This window comes from Gadus macrocephalus, chromosome 18, assembly GCF_031168955.1.
Source record: "Gadus macrocephalus chromosome 18, ASM3116895v1".
NCBI lineage: Eukaryota > Metazoa > Chordata > Actinopteri > Gadiformes > Gadidae > Gadus > Gadus macrocephalus.
In genome coordinates, this window is record NC_082399.1 from 12111240 (window position 1) to 12131344 (window position 20105).

The 20105-nt window shown below is 46.5% G+C and overlaps 3 protein-coding genes across 5 annotated transcripts in view; all 3 read left to right on the plus strand.

Moving 5' to 3' along the window:
• The window catches only part of ttyh2 (tweety family member 2), a 45263-nt gene extending 36083 nt beyond the window's left edge, over nucleotides 1-9180 (plus strand). For all 3 annotated transcript variants that reach the window (XM_060037619.1, XM_060037620.1, XM_060037621.1), the window contains 6 exons: nucleotides 2863-2955; nucleotides 3282-3374; nucleotides 3742-3884; nucleotides 4588-4785; nucleotides 5516-5594; nucleotides 7366-9180. In XM_060037619.1, the coding sequence (XP_059893602.1) occupies nucleotides 2863-2955; nucleotides 3282-3374; nucleotides 3742-3884; nucleotides 4588-4785; nucleotides 5516-5594; nucleotides 7366-7446 (687 nt within the window). In that variant the 3' untranslated portion in view covers nucleotides 7447-9180. The remainder of the gene's footprint in view (nucleotides 1-2862; nucleotides 2956-3281; nucleotides 3375-3741; nucleotides 3885-4587; nucleotides 4786-5515; nucleotides 5595-7365) is intronic.
• Nucleotides 9181-9305: 125 nt separating this feature from the next.
• Nucleotides 9306-17458, plus strand: dnai2b (dynein, axonemal, intermediate chain 2b). The gene is given in 16 exon segments (XM_060037618.1): nucleotides 9306-9688; nucleotides 10058-10248; nucleotides 10522-10683; nucleotides 11178-11299; nucleotides 11534-11676; nucleotides 12024-12137; nucleotides 12534-12673; nucleotides 13133-13255; nucleotides 13459-13682; nucleotides 14156-14291; nucleotides 15263-15305; nucleotides 15308-15408; nucleotides 16279-16297; nucleotides 16300-16431; nucleotides 16434-16513; nucleotides 17273-17458. Coding segments are annotated over 15 exon segments (1767 nt in total). The 5' UTR covers nucleotides 9306-9688; nucleotides 10058-10065; the 3' UTR covers nucleotides 17318-17458.
• Nucleotides 17459-17762: 304 nt separating this feature from the next.
• The window catches only part of kif19 (kinesin family member 19), a 39779-nt gene continuing 37436 nt past the window's right edge, over nucleotides 17763-20105 (plus strand). Inside the window, exons 1-2 of the mRNA XM_060037636.1 lie at nucleotides 17763-18347; nucleotides 19661-19741. Of these exons, the coding sequence (XP_059893619.1) occupies nucleotides 18228-18347; nucleotides 19661-19741 (201 nt within the window). The 5' untranslated portion in view covers nucleotides 17763-18227. The remainder of the gene's footprint in view (nucleotides 18348-19660; nucleotides 19742-20105) is intronic.

The following is a 20105-nucleotide window of genomic DNA, read 5'->3' on the forward strand; positions in this document are numbered from 1 at the left end:
TCTCTATCAAAGTTAATTTCACTGAATATACTCTGAAGACAAAAAAGAGAAACACCCTTTTCCTTCTTCTCAATGGATTTAGCTCTATATGCGTCTCCTTCTATATCGCTCTCTACCACTCTATCTACCTCTGTCTATCTCTCTCTCTCACGATCACTCACTCACCCACGCACGTGTGGTCTCTTCCGAAGAGATTGTGGGTCAGGCGATGAGCGGACGAAGAGAGTGTGTCTTCCTCTGTGGCGTCGTGGTCGAGCTCGCCTCTCACATTGTATTATCTCGTGTGTGGGATGGACACGCACTCCAACCCACAGCAGCACAGACACTTCTGGGCCAAGAGGGAAGCGGTCCCCACAGCGCCACACCCAGAGTGACCCTCACCCTGACCCTGTCTCACCAGACCCACAGCGGACCAAAGAGTCCCAAGGCTCAGGGAGCAAAGGGGCTGAAACTTAGATGTAGTCTCACGGACACACACTCAGAAGCACATGCAAATACACACCTCTCTCTCTCTCTCTCTCCCTCTCTTTTTCTCTCTCTCTCTCTCTCTCTCTCTCTCTCTCTCTCTCTCTCTCTCTCTCTCTCTCTCTCTCTCTCTCTCTCTCTCTCTCTCTCTTTTCCATTTGGCCTTCTCTCTGCACCAAGTCGGCATTTTCGCAAAAAAAAAAAAACACCATCAAAAAAGCTTTTTGTCTCCACAGTAGATCGATCTGAAATAGCCGTCTGTGCCTGGACGGGCTGGACAGATATGTTTGACACATCATCACCATGATGTGGTCCTGACACAAATGTCCCGAAATTGTTATCGGTGTTATGTGAAAAATAGCTTTTGACACCAAAAAAACAATGTTTTGACATTTAGCCGGCTTGGTGTGAGGTCAGGCATAAGAGCTAGCCTTCTCCTGGCACTGACACCCACTACGATGTGAGGAGCGGTAGAACAGAGAGCGGTGTAGGGATGTTAGGTTGAGGGCTGGGCCGTCACGGGGGAATTCAGCAAAAGGTGTCCTGATTAATGAACCCCAAAGCTGCTGGGCTCATTGTTATCGAGTCGGACAAGAACATGCATCAGCCTCCAATCGGCTTCAAAGGTCGTACTTGAGTAAGGAAGGAAGCTTCCACAATGGGCCGATGATGTCAAACAAGGACAATACGGAGATCTAGCAGTTGAAATGTGATACTTTTAGACTTCATATAAAGCGTTTAAACCTACACGCAAATGCACTAGTGCACATACATACAGTATATACATTCTTACACGTACATATACACACTCGTACATGTACATATACACACTCGAACTCATGCAAACATTATATTCTATTAGCTGGTAGCTGATAGCTGTTCACTCTATGTCATTGTTCTTTGTCAGGTTAGGCCGACCTAGACATCATCCATAATGTCTCTCCTCTTCTATTCTCTTCTCTCTCTCTCTCTCTCTCTCTCTCTCTCTCTCTCTCTCTCTCTCTCTCTCTCTCTCTCTCTGTCTCTGTCTCTGTCTCTCTCTCTCTGTCTCTGTCTCTCTCTCTCTCTCTTCCTCTCTCTCCTCTTCCCTTCTCTCTCTCTTTTTGAAAGGTTCACATTCCCCTTGTCTAGTATTTCCCCCTGTCTACCCTCAGCATGCCATGACTTCCTGTGGCATGAAAAGCCCCAAAGAACCAGCCTTCATCTTTGAACAAAAGCAGTGGATCAGACTAACGTGGAAACAGTTTTCACCAAAGACCTTTTGACATGTCACTGAGAGCAAATGCTGGAGGATAAAAATCGGAGAGAGAGCCGTCATGTTTTTGGTATGATGGTAAATTGCAGCTTCCTGTCAGATCAGAGGGGGGGCTGTGATTAGGTTGTCATCATTAACGTGTGCCTTTTTCAATTCTTCTAAAGTCAGTCTAGTTTTATTTATAGTTAACGGCAGGGTTTAAGAACTATTTAAGTCATTGATCTTAAATTTGGGCTAAATGAGTCAGCTGCGCTTAGATGTTTTGCCCTTAGATGTAATTTAAGAAAGGGGTTACAATAAGTGCCCGCTCGATTAGACTAAAGAGAGGAAGAAAATGCCGACGTAATATGGGGAGAAGATGGCATGAATGTGGAGACCCATAGTGAAAATTGAATCGCTGGGATCACATGACGTTGTGGTTCTGATTCAATCAGACGTATCTGAGAGAAGAGATATTCAATATTCAGAGATGGAGGAGGGTCTGGTCGGATTGGCCAGCCACTCACAGCGGCGTGGGACGCGATGAACACGTGCGTCAATCAGGCCGCGCTCAGTCACAGTGGAAACAGAATATTTTATAAAAGGCAAACATACTCATCGCCTCCCCCTTATTTAAATGATTTGCACGCTACAGCATACTGCACTCTACTGAACCACAGACTCCTTGAAAAATGTGCATTTGTGTGAGATAAGTGTTTTTATACACTTTATGGGACCACAGTGCATCGACTTTCCAGTTTTAAATTACTACAGCCCTTCGTGTGGGTTTAAGTAATGTGTGTGTGTGTGTGTGTGTGTGTGTGTGTGTGTGTGTGTGGATTGGGGGTCGGATGGCTGGCTGTGTGTTTGTGTGTGTGTGTGTGTGTGTGTGTGTCTGTGTGTGCAGACAGGGAGCTGTCACATACTTCTAGAAAAAACAAGCCTGAAGTTATTTAAAAGCTCATTAAAAAGCTAGAGCCCTTTCATAAGCTCGTCTGGTCATGTTTTATTTAGTGCCACATTAAAAAGTGTCTTTATAAGGTCAGCCCTTTTTAATTTCAGTCAATAAATAAAACAAACGTCCCCATGCTGTGTGTGTGCGCATGCCTGTTGCGCTCCGCAATATGAACATGTTCTAACGATGAATTGTTTATGTTGGTTAGTCTCTGACGGTGTTTCAGAGATCTCTGACCACCATGCAGATCCAGATCCAGGGCCTGCTGCAGTTTGCTGTTCCCCTCTTCCCCTCTGCAGAGGTACTCACACACATACATACATACAAACACACATACAAACACCCACGCACACACACATGCACACATACACATGCACACACAGTAACACACACACTCACGCACATACAGTAACGCACGCACACAAATGTGCCGACACACACATTCATGCAAACGTACACATGCACACTCTCTCACAATTAAGAAAAAAAATAATGTGTATTGCTTACACTCTAAAACGTATCGCCTGAACTCAAAGACCAACGATGAAGGGTCCTAGTCTCTCGGTCTCACGTCGACCTGTGACCCTGACACCCTGCCGTAACCGGGCATGTTGTGTCCTGGCCCAGGGCGACCTCCAGGGCATCCAGAACCTGCTCAACTCCTCGGAGGCTAGCCTGCACCAGCTGACCGCCCTGCTGGACTGCAGGGGGCTCAACAAGGTGAGGCCACGCCCCTCTCCACTCCTCACCAGCCGAGGCAGCGGGCCAGCCGGACGGCCGGCACTGAGGCGGGCCGTGAACCACGTCAACACGGGATCTAGTGGAGGGGGGAGGTGCTGAGGGGAGAGCCGGATAGGATGTGAGGGGGGCTAGGACGTCTCAGGAAAGCAATCCAAAGAGGGTAGAAGAATGGCTCAGGTTGTGTGTGTGTTTGTCTTTGTCCACGTTTGTTTTTGTGTGTGAATGTATCGACGCGTGCATCTGCATCCGTGTAGGTGTTTGTGTGTATAAATACATGTGTGTGTGTGTGTGTGCATATGTACGAGTGCGACCTCTGACCTTGACCCCCCCCCCCCCCCCCCACCAGGACTACCTGGATGCGCTGGTGGGCGTGTGCTACGACGGCGTGGAGGGCCTCCTGTACCTGTCTCTCTTCTCCATGATGGCCGCCTGCTCCTTCTGCATCATGCTGTGTGCCATTCCGCGGGCCTGGAGACAGATCGCCGCCCGGTCAGTCCGCCTCCGCCCCCCTATCCATGACCTCGGGCCCACCTGAGCTCCCACACACTCTCCCTGCCGACAGATATATCGCCAGCCAACACACAAACACACCCCGACCGCTGTGTAACGCGGACACGCTTCCCACGGCTTCTATAAGCCCTCTTTGTTCTCCGTCGTAGAGTTCAGAGACGCGATAGGAGGGATTTTCCCTGTGTTTGGATGAAACCCGGCAGCAAATCTCTCCAGCATGGGAGTTCTTATTTATATCCATTCTGAGTTCCCAGGGTCAGGGATCTGAGGGGATGGAGCCGGGGGATGAATGCTCCTGGTTCACCACAGGCTGGAGACAAGTGGTCAATTATCCATGATCCCGCCCCCCCCCCCCCCCCCCCCCCCCCACCACCACACACACGCACGCACATACAGGAACACACACACACACTCATGTAGAATCAGGCTGACACAGACGCACGCACATGTTGAAACAAGGACATACACACACACACACGCACACATTAGCAGAGACACACGTACACACACGCACTGCGATGCACACACAAACAGAAACACTCACAAACACACACTCTGCATACACGCAAACATTTCCAAACACAGAGAGAGAGAAAAAAACACACACACACAGACACAAACAAACACCCACAAACTTCTTAAGACACAACAATTCTGAAAAGCACTTTTAAACGCACCGCAGGGAGCGGGACTACGACGACATGGACGACGAGGACCCCTTCAACCCGCGGGCCCGCCGGGCCGGCCACGCCCCCAACCCCGCCCACCCCAACATGCACAGCTTCTGCAGCTACAGCAGCAGCATGGGCAGCCAGAGCAGCCTGCACCCCCCCGCCCCGCCCACCGCCCTCTCCAACGCCCCCGTCGCCCCCGACTACATGTGAGTAGGGTGTGGGGGGGGATTGGGATTTCGGGGATATTATGTTGATGCACAACAGAAATGAAGGAGGGAGGTGTGTGTGTGTGAGGGTTCATGTGTGTGTGTGTGTGTGTGTGTGTGTGTGTGTGTGTGTGTGTGTGTGTGTGTGTGTGTGTGTGTGTGTGTGTGGGCGGGTTCATGTGTGTGTGTGTGTGTGTGTGTGTGTGTGTGTGTGTGTGTGTGTGTGTGTGTGTGGGGGTTCATGTGTGTGGGTGTGTGTGGGTGTGTGTGTGTGTGTGTGTGGGTGGGTTCATGTGTGTGTGGATGTGTGTGTGTGTGTGTGTGTGGGCGGGTTCATGTGTGTATGTGTGTGTGTGTGTGTGTGCGGGTTCATGTGTGTGTGTGTGTGTGTGTCTGTGTGTGTATGCAAGTGTTTGTGTGCAGGTGTGTGTGTGTGTCTCTATAGGTGTGTTTGTGTAGGTTGTGTGTATGTGTGTAGGTGTTAATGTGCGGGTGTCTGTGTGTGAAGAAGTAGAAGGAGTTACATGTACAAGACATAATTATTATCTGGCATATTGTAGCATCTAATGAATTCCAATGCAATCTATTGAAACTCAGAACAATCAAATGGTTTTGTTTTATTCAACATGCTCGTTGTGTTAAGGCAGGTGTGTGTTAAGAGTGGGACTCACTAGCACTACTTATCTGACCTCTCTCCTCTCCTCTACCCCCCCCCCCCTCCTCCCTGTAGGAACCAGGTAGCTCTGTTTGGGGGGAACCCGCGCTACGAGAACGTGCCTCTGATTGGTCGAGGCTCACCGCCCCCCTCGGTGCGTTGGGTCCCGGAGGCAAAGTCCTTCTTGTGATGTCACTTCCTCCTGTACCTCTGAGCTTAACTTCAGTTCAGTTGACAAGAAATGTTATCTATATTTGATGATACATGTTTAGGAATTCAGAGAAAGAATGAATTATATAATGTACTTCTACGTTATATAACACTTTATATACTTTATACTTTTATATGAAAGTTTTCTTTTGTTACAATTTGAATGGTTCACATACTTTGATGCTCCGTAGTCTTAAACATTTCCAAGGGCATTCCACTCGATCTTTTGTTGGTAGTGTAAGATGCACCGCTGCACAGATTCTCTCCTCGCCTCGTTCCTAAAAGGAGTTTGACTTACGGAGATCATTAAAGAGACAGACACCGCTTCATAATTCACCACCAAACATCATCGCACGTCTCTTCGGGGAACCCAGACTCCCGAGGGAAGGGGGACGGGCGTCGCCGGAGGTCTTTTAGGCTCGCCTGAGTCTTGTTTGGGGTTCTCTGCTAGGAAGAATCCACCCTTCTCGCTGTGACACTTCTCCCATCTTCTCAGCAATTATTTTGTATATTGATTAAATATTTAACATCCGCCTCGACCTAGGAGGCGACTGACTCGCTGGTATGTTGCGAGATTTGGATTTTCCTTTCTTTGTGTTTTGTAAGTCGGCATTCTGAATCGATTATTATTATTATCGATGGTTAAGTTAGACTCTCATGTCTACCTGTAGGGCTCTGCATGAATCTCCGACACATTACAAATTTGAATTTATTCTTCTTTGCGGTTACTAGGAATAGTAATTTACATATGACCTGTCAGATTAGTGTCAACCAATCATCTTGTTGAACTGAGCCAATGCGTGCCAAAACTATGCAAGTAATGTCTCATCCTTTTCCTCCTTTATTACAACTAACCATGGCATACAATTTTTTTTTAGCTAACAGCTTCTTTTATGTATGTTTTCTTTGTGTGTATGTCACATCTTTGTTTGTTTGTATCTTTCTTTTCAATATTTTGCTCTCTTTTTTTAAATCCACTTTTGGAGGCATACTCTCAGCAATATAGAAACCGAGTAAGTCCACTTTACCCGCCTTTCACTTCCTTCTACAAAGAGAAAATCCCTTACTCTTCCTCTGATGCATCCTTTGGTTCACATTGATCTCTGTCCGGATGCTCCCATTCATCCTTCTTCGGCATGGTTTTGTTGCACAACGTCACAGTTCCCCCCACACCCTCCTCATTCCACAAGGTCTACTTCAACGAGGCCGGGGCGCCCCCTCGTGGTAAAATTGTGATAGTGAGGTTCCAAAAGTACACCATACTCATGCGGAGCTCTATGTTGCCCCCTTTTGGTGAAAACGTTGTAGTGGTGCTCCCAGATACCCACAACCTGTGCATGAAGTCACAACTCCTCATTTTAATTCTATAGCTTGTACCGGCCAGGAGCTGAGACTCTGGGCGTAGTGAGTGGTGCTATAGAATTCTAAATGTCCCTGGGCAATGTTACAAGTCACCCCCCCCAGATATGTGTTTCCATTCATTGTGAATGACGCGATTTCTTGACACACAGAGAGTTTCAACAGTTTTCTTACCTTATGTTGAGCAAATTGTTTTTAATGAACCTTTAACTTAGCGTATAAGCAGGCCTAGCCTAAACCGGTGCCAGGTGAAGGTTAAACTGGCACCTGGAAGCATCTTGTATGATTACAGCACAAGAAACCAACGTATGGCGTTTGTATTAACCTGTCTTTGTCTCCTGCCTCCTCCTCCGTAGTACTCCCCCAGCATGAGGGCTACCTATCTCTCCATGACCGAGGAACAGAGTAGACACTTTGGGAATGACTTCCGGGCATAGACTGTGCGTCCTCCTCCTCCTCCTCCTCCTCCTCCTCCTCCTGCTCCTCCTCCTCCACCACTTTCCCAGTGCCTCCTCCTGCCTGCCTGCTTCGTGCCCCTCCCCAACACAGAGACTCCTCAGCATGGGACCCCCCCAAAGCAGACAACGTTGTGTCCCCCTCGGGTCAAGCCGGCGACGTGATTGGAGGAACAGCCATCTCACGTTTTTGGAACAAACGTTTTTTTTGACGTCCACGAAGAGCACCACTTGAACTCGACATGATTGTTTGCGTCGCCTGGGTTGGTCGGATTCTTCGGACCCGCGACTCCCTTCTCAGACCCAAACACTTTTTACCACGAGATAAAAGCAACAGAAACGCTGATATGCTGTCGACTTCGCACTTGATTGTCGCCCAGTGGCTTGCTGCTAGGACCAACAATATAGGAAAGGGTGTGCGAAGAAGGTCTGGGGTGAGGTCAAAGGTCAAAGGCTGCTTTCTGTTTCCACTAAATAACCTGCAAGCTGGAAAGGGATGGATGACGGATGAGGATGAAAAGGACTTTGACCGGAAGGGTGATTTCTTGAAATACTACTGATTCTAAACGGTGTCCATGAAATGAGATGGGGATGGAGAGAGAGCCTGTTTTTTTTTGCCTATTATTTCTATGATTCCTGTTATTATTAAGCTGGCCTTTTGACCCAGGGCCGATTCAGCAGTGAAAAGATGTTTGGTTCTCTGCCATAACATTTGCCAAACGAGATTTATTTTCATTGTTTTCCGAAACGAATCATAGAGAACCCTTTGTTAGATTATATTTTAGGCGGATTAGATACGAAGCAAATATTGCAGAACGACAGAAGTGGGAGGTTTAACAGATAAACGTGCTTGGCAGCAACATGTGCGTATTTCCTGTGCGTTGTGATTGACTTGGGTTTTCTTTTGTGAAGGCACAAAAACAAACTGTAAGCATGTTGAAGATATATCCTAAGGTGTAGCTATCCTGTCAGTTGTTATAAATGCATTACAGATGTGCACACACATACGCCCGCCCGCACACACACACACACACACACACACACACACACACACACACACACACACACACACACACACACACACACACACACACACACACACACACACACACACAAAGACAAATGTATTTCTTTTTGCTATCTCACACTCTGTAAATAACATTGACAGTACAACTATGGACTTTTGCCTTTTGTTGTATGAACATAATTTTATTTTAATTATCTGTGTTTGTCCCAGTGTCACTCTTAGTAATAATATAGAGTTGTGTTCTATTCTCTGGCCTAGTTTTGGTACACATTGCATTTTTGAGAACCCCCTGTATGATGTAATATGATACAATCTCGTACATAAAGTACAACTAATACTAAATAATGCCAAATGTTTAACATGACTTTAGAAGTTGTGTTAATCAGACTATGATATAGGATGACCAAGATTTAGAAACTTAACCCAACTAATTGTATTGTCCTCAGTCTCAACTAAAAAATGTTCAGCAATATTATCACATTGTTTGCCTTTGTTGTTCTCAAATTGATCTTAAACAGCTTACATGTGAATTTTGTAATTATTTTATTTTTTGATACAGTTGACTAGGTGTTATTTTTCCCCCATTGCATGTTTCACTGTCGCCTACCGCCATGGTGCCAGCATGGTGCTTAACTTTATGTGCGACGTCCATACATAATTGTGAACTGAATAAAAACAACTTTTTAGTAGATGTGTTTTTTTCCTAGATATCCCATATTCATCATCTTTCTCATACTAATAACTAACTAATGGTAAATAATAATAATAATAATATTAATAATAATAATAATAATAATAATAATAATAATAATAATAATAATGTTTTACTTTGCTTGCCATAGTCTATCCTCGTAAGACCATCCTAATTTCGGGATTCACGTTTAGTTTTACTCACGAGGCTTGCACTGCACCGTTTTTCTTTTCGTATTTTTATTATTATTACAGAGAGATGTAGGCCTGGCTATAACTAAACCCCTCCGTTAAAAAACAAACTACAACCCCCCCGCTCCATGGGCTCACCCCATGGCTCACCCTCATCTCGTTTCTTACGTCAGGTGAAGCACTAGGGGCGTGCTCTCAAGGTGTTGCTAGGATACGGGAAACTCTTCCACCGAAACACTGTTCGCGTCGGAAAGTTTACAAGGCGTAACGCAGACTTCACGTTTAGCTGTCACCCGTTTCCCCGGGGACACTCAGGTCAGTTTAACACTCACAGTTTATATTTATGATGCATAACAACCGCCGGTGATAGCGACAGGGTGCTCCTACTGCTATTTGTAACCCCACAAGCAGACGACAATCCAGCTGAGAGTTCCCAACAACAGGGACGCATTCATTTGCTGTTCAAGACTCTGTTGCCAGATTGGGCTGGATTACCCTCCCAATCTGGCAACACTGGTTCAAGATGCAGACGTAACCATTAAATTGCTATTTATTTTTTTAAAGAATTAACGACTTTTATTAATACCCCCCCCCCCCCCCCCCCCCCCCCCACACACACACACACACACACACACACACACACACACACACACACACACACACACACACTTTCATTGCAATCAGATGACAACATGGAGATAGTCCATGTCTACACCAAGAAGCGCAGCGACTTCGGTCGGCCTTGTAACTTCTCTGACCGGCCCGCCGAGCTCCGCGTGGACATCTGTCCTGACCCCTCCCTGGGGGAGCCCTTCCTGGAACGAGACCCCTGTGATGTCCCACTGCAGTGCTCCCAAGACATGTCCGAGCATGAGGTAGACAAGTGTAGTCCTACAGCTCTTTCATTTAATTAATGAATTGAAATATGGTAAAAATGACAGAAAAATAAAAACAAAATTAATCCTATTTCTAAGAACGTATTTCTATGCCTATAGCATTGAACTGAAAAAGTTATTATTCATGTTTGAGATTGACAGACCATACGTGGACATCCATTATGAGATAATAGTCTAGGCTAGGCACTAGCCAAAACGTCCCTGCAACGTGCTGTTATTCCACTCAACTCTATCCTACTGTGACCTTTCCAGGTGAACACGGACCGCTATGAGTCTGTGTCTTGCGGGATAAACCATGTTGAGGGGGGCTGGCCCAAAGACATCTATCCCCACGAGATGGAGCAGACCATTCGCTTCAGGAAGAAAGTGGAGAAAGATGAGCACTACTGCAACGCCGTTCTCCAGCTGGGCAGTGTACGTGCTGGGAATCGCTTCCACTGCCCGTGTTTGTTTGAGTCCTTTTACTTTATTTATTTAGAAAAAATTATAAGGCTTTGAAACTACCACTGGTCAACAACATTTGGAGGCATTCCTCAAGAAAAATGAGTAGAACTAAATTAAGTAACTAAGTAGCTTTATAGAGTGAAATGGACCCAACATTCTTGCTTTGACGCACGATCCATGATAAGCCTGCGTTTATAGCTATGCATTCTTTATAGCGTGTCTGTCAGTCCTAAGGCCTTCAATTGTGTTTGTGTAATTGGTAAAAACGTGTGTGTGTGTGAGTGTGTCAGTGTGTGTATGTATGAACATGCACATGCATATGGTAACATGTGTGTGCATGTGCTTGCTAGTCGTTGTGTGGGTGGATGTTTTTGTCAGTAGAAGCATGTCGGTGTGCAGGAAATAGAGAGTGATTCATGCTGTCGATAGAGCTTCAGTTTCTTTCCTCTGTACTCTCACTGCAGCTCATGGAGCACTGCATCAAACAGAACAACGCCATTGACATCTATGAGGAGTACTTTGAGGACCAGGACTTAGTGGAGGACATGCAGGAGTGTCCCTCAGCCAAGACCATCAACATCTTTAGGTGCCCCCACCAGCCACCAACCAACACCCACACATCCACCAACCACTCTGGCTCCAGCCGCAAAACATTTGTGTTTATTAGTTTATAGCCAATAATTACATATAGTAGTATAATTCACATTGCAGAGAAATTATTTCATCACATCACCATTTAACGCAGTGATATGTAGATATATATGAGTATATGAGATATGAGTACAAAGTCTCTTTAAACTTCTGTTCTTCTGTCTTTGAGGGACCCTAACAAAGTAAAGCGCACGGTAACCAGTATGTCGTGGCAACCGGGCGGCTGCAGGAAGCTGGCCGTGGCTTACTCCTGCCTGGACTTCCAGAAGGCCACCAAAGACATGAGCTTTGACTCTTACATCTGGGACATTGGTAGGTGCTCCGACAGGTCATGGTTGGTACTGGAGGGGCGTTTCTCTTCTGCTCAAAGACACTTTCCTTCTATTAAAACATTGTCGTAATCATGGGTTTCAGTTCCGACACTCCAAGCCAAAAGGTTCAATTCCCCTTCAACCAACCTGAAGGCAATCCTAATGGCATGTCTGAATTCGCTTGAAGTCGGTTTGGATGCTTCTGCAAAATTATAAATAGTAATAATCCTTAAAGTTAATATGACTAAAACTCAAGAGTGGGCTGTTTCTCCTTCCAATTTGATCCATTGCGAGGACAGCATTTCAGAAGCCCTTTTAAATCTTTTTTTTTTTCTTTTTTTTTCTCAGAGAACCCAAACAAGCCGGAGATGTGCATCAAACCCGTGGCCCCGCTGGTGTGTCTGGAGTACATCCCGACAGACTCTCACATCCTGGCGGGGGGTTGCTACAATGGACAGATCGGTGAGACCCACATGTGTATCATCATTTGCTGTGCTGGAACTACATGCTGTCTCGGATTCAGTGCGAGAATCATTTTGACGGGAAAATGGTTGCTACTATTTCTCTTATATGGCAATCCATCGATAAGTGCTTATTTCCTTCACTGACAAAAGGTGTCTTTTATGGGCTTTGAAAGCATGACCTTCGGTATTTACCATCCCGCCTGAATGGTCTCAGCAGGACAAAACCAAGAAGGACAAAAGTGTTGTCGCTGTAGCGTGAATAACTTCAAGGTGAATGAATATTTTCATAAAAATTCATCTCCTTTCTCAAAGTATGTGTCTGTGTACGCGTGTGTGTCTGTGTGTGTTTGTGTGTGTTTGCACATGTGTATGTGTGTGTTGGACTCTTTCGCAGCCTACTGGGACACTCGCAAGGGCAGCCAGCCTGTGGACACGTCCAAGATAGAACACAGCCACCGGGACCCCGTGTACAAGGTCATCTGGCTGCCGTCGAAGACAGGAACCGACGTGTTCTCCGCCTCCACCGACGGCCAGGTAAGCCAAGCTCTCACCGCCGCCTCGACAAAAGGTCCCGCCGTCACCTAATCCCTTCCTCAAACGGAGGGAGGAGGACACAATGGGGACACGGTGTGGCACAAAAAAGGCCCCTTAAGTCCTTCATTTGGCCGGCGAAGTCCGATACGTTGCAAAAGGTCAGGCTGCACTCTCACTGGCCCTCCGCTGGTCAGTGGACCGCGTTATGTTACAATGCGGAGGGGAAGGTCAAGAGTTTACAGTGGAAAATACGCGAGGCCAAACGTAGCACAAAGACGAGGGGAAAACACACAACTCGGATTTGAGGCTGAATCCCAGTAGAGCGAGCCGAGCATCGTTGACCTTGTGTTTTTTATTCTGAAAAGCAAACTATTCCTTGCGCCGAGCAGGCTTCCGGTGGCTGTAAATAGGTTTCAGGTATCTGAGCTCCTGGTGTCCTCTCTGTATCCTGCTCTCAAGGTGCTCTGGTGGGACACCCGTAAGATAAGCGAGCCCACCGAGAAGCTGATCCTGGACCTCAACAAGGAGGGCAACCTGGATAACGCCCTGGGGGCCATCTCCCTGGAGTTTGAGTCCACCATGGTGAGCCCCTCTAACCACAATCCAAGTATGAAAGGGTTGAGACGTAGTATTGTGGGAATGTTAACTTCTGCAACATTTTCAAAGTTGGCCAATTTTCAAACATTCAAATGTATTTAATGTGTGCCAAATTATATTAATCGCATCTGGGATCAATCAATTCCATTCTTAATTGTTCAATGTATCTGTTTCATTGATTTCCCCAGCCTACCAAGTTCATGGTAGGAACGGAACAGGGGATGGTGGTCTCTTGTAACCGCAAGGCAAAGACCCCCGCCGAGAAGATTGTCAGCACCTACAGCGGCCACCAGGGGCCCATCTACGCCCTGCAGAGGAACCCCTTCTTCCCCAAGAACTTCCTCACCGTGGGGGACTGGACGGCACGCATCTGGTCCGAGGACATCAAGGACGCCTCCATCATGTCCACAAAGTAGGCGGCCAATTTAGCAAGATGTGTGTCTCGTTTATATGCCGAGGATACGCTGAAACAATCAAATACATAACCTAATATACTTTTGTTGAGATGCATAATATAAAGAAAGGTGTGACATTATCTTGTCAACCAGTGTCAGCTGACTACATTTCCCTTCTTTTTCTAAATATACTGACTCAAGGTTTATCTCGATCTATGTTTCTTCTAATATAATGGCACTCCATCTAATGCTGGCTCTCAAATGATTGTCCATGTGACACTATCCAGCAGTACACACACACACACACACACACACACACACACACACACACACACACACACACACAGACACACACACACACACACACACACACACACACACACACACACACACACACACACACACACACACACACACACACACACACACACACACAGGGAATTGGTGGCCCGGTTGTGGGTTTTCTAATAGTCTCGGTTGTTTTTTGCAGGTACCAGATGTCCTACCTGTCGGACGCCTGCTGGAGCCCCGTTAGACCATCCGTGTTCGCCAGCGTCAAGATGGACGGGACGCTGGACCTGTGGGACATCCTGTTCAAGCAGAACGACCCCACACTCAGCCTCAAAGTGAGCGCCTGCCCATCCTCTCCACCATCACCAACACACAACACACTCTGTTGGCTCCAAAAGGTTCCAAAGGATGCAGCATAGTTGCCTAGGAGTCAGTAGCTCAGGAGGTAGAGACGTTGATTTGTACCCGTACGGTTGCTAGTTCTATCCTGGGCTCCTCTTAGCTGAGTGTCGAGGTATCCCTGAGCAAGACACCTCCTAACCCCTCCTGACGAGCTGGCTATTGCCTTGCCTTGTTGACGCCGCCGTGAATGTGTGTATTATTGGTAGTCAGATGCTTTGGATAAAAGGGTCTGGCAAATGCCCTAAAATGTAATCAATCAAAAGGAATATGGCCCCTAAACAGCCTCAAAGCCTGCAGTCAACAGTTTGTATCAGTGGTCGCCAACCTTTGACTTTAGGTGTACCACTAAATTGTCATCAGACCTTTGGTGCACCACCTCAAATGCAAACAGTAGCAAAATGTAAAAACATATGCAGTGGCTGAGCATGCATGGCAGTTATAATTAGACTCAATTATCACTGCCAGTGGGAAACAGCGGAAAGAAAGAGCCAGCACCACTACAATGGAAAACATATGATGGAATGCATAAAGCAACACTATTTTAAAATGAGAACAAGCCATAACACTACATTTATTTATAGTATATGCTTGCTGCTTTATCAAGATTTACCTGTAGTACCACCTGTAGTACCCTTGCATTTTACCACTGGTACGCGTACCACAGGTTGAAAACTGGTATAAATATATATATATATATATATATATATATATACACCTACACAAGTGAGAATGTTGTCAGGAGACCCCCAAAGGTGTTGAACTGAGAACCGCTGCAATCAGACCAGAGGCTCGGAAGGTCTGTCTCGTTACCCTGAAGGGGGGGGACCGGCTGAAAAAGAACCTTTTTTTTTGGAATACCCCTAACACATCACTTCCAATGTCTTGTGCTGGTGCCCCGGGTCAGGTGTGTGACGAGGCCCTCTACAGCCTCCGCATGCAGGAGAACGGCGCTTCCTGTCCTGCGGCTCCCAGCTGGGCAACACCACGCTGCTGGAGATCTCCCCCGGCCTGTGCACCCTGCAGAGGAACGAGAAGAGCCTGGTGGCTGCTGTAAGACTCCTCTGATCACCGCCTCTGGTGTTCTGACCTTGTTGTGTGGTCATCATCCTGTAGCCTTTTCACAAGTAGTGGAGAACCACAGGTGTCCCTCACAGCACTAATGATGAGGCTGCTCTTTTAGGCCCAATCCCATTTCTACCCTTCCCCTTACCCCTCCCCCTTGTTTAGAAGGGGGAAGGGGAAGGGGTAGGGGGTAGAAATGGGATTGGGCTTTAGGCCCAATCCCATTTCTACCCCTTACGCCTTCCCCTTACCCTTCCTCTTACCCCTTCATAACAAGGGGGAGGGGTAAGGGGAAGGGGTAAGGGATAGAAATGGGATTGGGCCTTAATGGTCCAGGGGACGGGCAGTGGATTCAACTAGTGTCTACTGACCCGTGCGCTGGTTCCTTAAAATAGCAGAGACATCATTAGCAGGTCGATTGACACTTGTGTTTTTCCTACTATTACGCCTCTTGCAAAAAAAAGTCAGTTGGGATTCATTTTGTGGAGGCTTTTATCTTCACTGACCTAGAGTGAATTTGGATACTGCTATCATTTTGTGATAAGCAAAAGCCTCAGGCTAATAATAATATTAGGGGACAAACAAAATGTTGCCTATTATTTATTTGCTGTTTTAAGGACAAAAAAATTGTTGGGGTTGATTTAAGGACAAATCTAACTTTCGAAGCTGTACCCAACTCACAGAGACATACAAAGCTGAAACCTCAGTGCAACCAGCCTTATTAACAAGACATGGGCCCAAAGGCCACCTCAATACTTAAAGAATTGAACAAGAAGAGCCGATCCTGCCGGTGCGAAGTCCCAGGACAGGGGGAGAGGTCTTGGTTGGGGGGGACCAATTGCCTTCGCTTTCTCCCAGATGTTTGAGCGGGAGACCAAGCGGAGAAGATCCTGGAGGCGCGGCAGAGGGAGTTGCGTCTGAAGGAGCGCAGCCGCTCGGAGCAGAGCAAGGATGAGGACGCCGGCGCCGGCGCCGCCCGGAGGGGGGACGGCGAGGAGACGCCCGAGGAGATATCGCCCGCGCCGAGGCCGAGTTCTTCGAGGTGATCGACGCCGAGCTCAGGAAGAAGGAAAAGGAGGAGGAGAAGCAAAGGGTGAGGTTCTCTGAGGGTCTCGGGGGGGGGGGGGGGGGGGGGGGAGGGGGAGGGGGGGTTTGGAGGGTCCGCATGAGACACGTCACGGTCCATAACGTCTCACGAAAGCTCTCCCTCAACGTCCAGGATGTGTACGTTTACTACCCTGTCCATACATTAATATGACTGCAGCAAATATCCATGCTACACGCCACGTTAAATATAGATGGTTAATATACAACTCATCATATAAATACAAATATCTTTTCAATCCTATTACTGTCCCCCCTCACCCCCCCCCCGCTCCTGGCAACAGAATGAGTCACGATATGCGTCAAAGGTGATCCTGGAATGAAGTGTGCAGTCCGTCCGTCACCCACCGTGACTCCTTATTCCTTTGTGACAAAAATAAACCAATCGATAGAAGCCCAGCGGCCTTAGTGCGGCAGATACCGACCCCGCAGACGCCACCACTGCCCCGCTGTCCCGCGTCCCTGGCTGGGTGGACGTCACCAGTGGTGATGTCACCAGTGATGACGTCGCTGTTATCAGTCAGAACAAAGGGCACACCTGAGTTTATTTGTTCCAAGACAAAACGTCGCGGGCCTGCCTCCGGGAGATAAAGGCTCTGGCCTCTCCCGCAGCCCAATACTTTGAGGCATCTCATAGAAATAGCAAGCCCTAAACTTCACTATTACAATTGGATTTATGGGAGGGTGCCACAGCTGTTGGTCCCAGCTATTTGAGTCTTATTTAATGCTTCGCTTCTTTTCATTTCAGGAGAAAGATGTATGTGAAGAGAAACTAATCATGGAGGAATCCTAAAGATACCCAATGTGTCCAGAATCCGAACCATATTCTTCTTCCACAATGTCCCATTTAAGGAATGTTCATTCAGCTTTGTTTATGTAAAGTATTAAAAGTGTGTGCATCACACTGGGAAATCCTCAATAAAATATAAAATGCAAGTGTAATAGTGGTTTGAACTTTTTGTTATACTTTTGTAAGCATATTGGTCACATAGGTAGGCCCACAATAATTGGTGGATATAATGTATATTGCATGTAACTGCAATGTGGTGGGTAATATCAGTATAATATATATATATTTTTATTTAAAACAATCAATAAAAACTTAAAAGAAATCTATAATCGAATGTGTTTTTCGGCGCGACACTATTCAAAGGTGTGTCCAGCAGAGGGCGCAAGAGCGTCGAGAGAAGAGCATTGGAGCTGCTCTAGTGATTTCTTCACCGGAGAGCCGCCGCCGCTGTTGTACACCGCGGATCTCCAGGGACAACACGCACACGAATTACACCAGGTCGATTGGCTGCCCAAACACAGAATGGACTAGCCAGGATAACGGGTAGAGCAGGTGAACTGTTGAACCGTCGTGCCTGCTATTCACTCTGTCTGCCTCTAGATGTGTTGTTTCGATGATTAGTCCCATCGAGCTATTCAAATAGTTTAGGATAAGGAGAGAAGGTTATTTCAAGCGTTATCCGCCAGCCAGCTTCTCTACGAGCTGTTTTTTCTTACCGTTCTGCAACTCGCTCTACTGGAAGAAGGCAGTGTTCAAGACTTTTAATAGCCGCCGTTTATTATCGTGCTCGTGTTATATCGACAGGAGGACAGCCTTACAAGTTCACCACTAGAAGCCTTGGAGAGGGTGAGCAACAGGTGTATTGTTCTGCAGCGGACCATGCAGGTGTCATCAGTCAGCAGGATGCGGGACTATGAGGGTCCCGTCGTCCACCATTGACCGCCCCCCTGCTGTATCTAAACCCGGGTCGAGGACCCTCTCCCTGGACTCCAAGATGAAGGACACAGGGGAGACAAAGGACCACCAATTAACCGTGAGTTGAGCAATACTTTCGATTGTTACTTACTTACTTACTTAAGTATATGTATGTAAGTCTCGGTTGTATTCGCCTTAAAACCGCTTCTGCTTTTTATTGTATTTCCTTTAATTGTATAATTGTTTATATTTTGTTTATTTAGCTATCATAGTGCAGGCAAACATATAGATTATAAATGACCATGCTGGTCTGCACAGTATATACTGTGGCCCATATCTGAATAATTCACAGTGTTGCCATGTCAGTTGCCTCAACTTTGCAGCAAGGCCTATGCAATACACCACACAATGGCTCTCACTCATTATTTTCTCACCCTCCACTTGAACTGAACGTTTTGTTCAATTGGCTGCTGTTTGGACTATTGTTGTAACTGATACCGCACCTACTTCTGCAGTTCACATTGCATCTGTTCATAAGATTATGAATTGTTGGATGATGTGACTGGCCTTTTTTGTTCTGTTTGAGGTTACATTAACCACTGATTGTAATTGGGTAACATTGTGGTTATGATCTAGCTTTTCCAAAGTTTGCATATTCTAGTTAAATATTCCTGAAGGAATATACAATACTATACGATAGACTAAGCAATATTAAGCGGAACTATTGGTTACATATATAGGGGATCAAGCTAATGTCGATTTGAGGTTAATGTATTGTGATATGTTGTCACAATACATGTGACATGATGTATTCCATTCCCATTCCCCTCTGCTACACTTGACGGTTTTCATTTCCTATCGTCTATCAGCAATTATTCATGAATCAATGCAACTTCTTGATGTTGAGGCAGCAATGCTGATTGTTGGAAAATGTCTGTTGTGTCATTTCCCTCTTGTGTCCCCTGGGCAGGTGATGACGGCATTCAGGTTAAAATAGGTTTAATGAGAGCCAAAAAAAAACTTGATAGACTGAATCTATTTCCCTCGCGTGCAACTTTAGCATAAACATAGCCCCTTACATTGAATCTCCCAGGCATCGTGACACAGATTGCCAAGTCCATTATCCTAGAAAATAATGATTTCATGCTTTGATGGAGATGGAAGTGCTATTTTAATTACATAATTTCCTTCCATTATCAATCCATTCATTCAATATGAAGTATCTTATATTCAAGATATAGACCAGTTCATTCCGAAGTAAAATTTTTATGTTTATGAACCTTTTTTTCCTTTTGTGTTACCTTCTTCGTGAGGGTTCCTTAAATGATATCCACACAAAACAATTAGAATGCGGATGGCAGGAGGGACCGGCCATGTGTGTTGACGTGTGGGGTTGACTGAGGCTCTGATGCAACGCTCTGTGGCCCCAAGGTTGCTCTGAGGATCCGGCCCTTGAGCGAAGCTGAGCACGAGGACGCTGCCACTGTGGTGGCCCACCGATTGGATGAACAGGTCAGCTCCTTCCCCCCCCCCCCCCCCCCCCCCAACCCCCAATTTCTGCACGTATGTGTTTCCCCACATCTGTGTTTTGTGTTATATGTTGCAGGGATACATTTGTGAGCTAAAAAGTGTTGTAGTTGTTGTTGGGAGAGAGAGAGAGAGAGAGAGAGAGAGAGAGAGGAGAGAGAGAGAGAGAGAGAGAGAGAGAGAGAGGAGAGAGAGAGAGAGAGAGAGAGAGAGAGAGAGAGAGAGAGAGAGAGAGAGAGAGAGAGAGAGAGAGAGAGAGAGAGAGAGAGAGAGAGAGAGAGAGAGAGAGAGAGAGGAGAGAGAGAGAGAGAAGAGAGAGAGAGAGAGAGAGCGCATTTGTACGGTACGT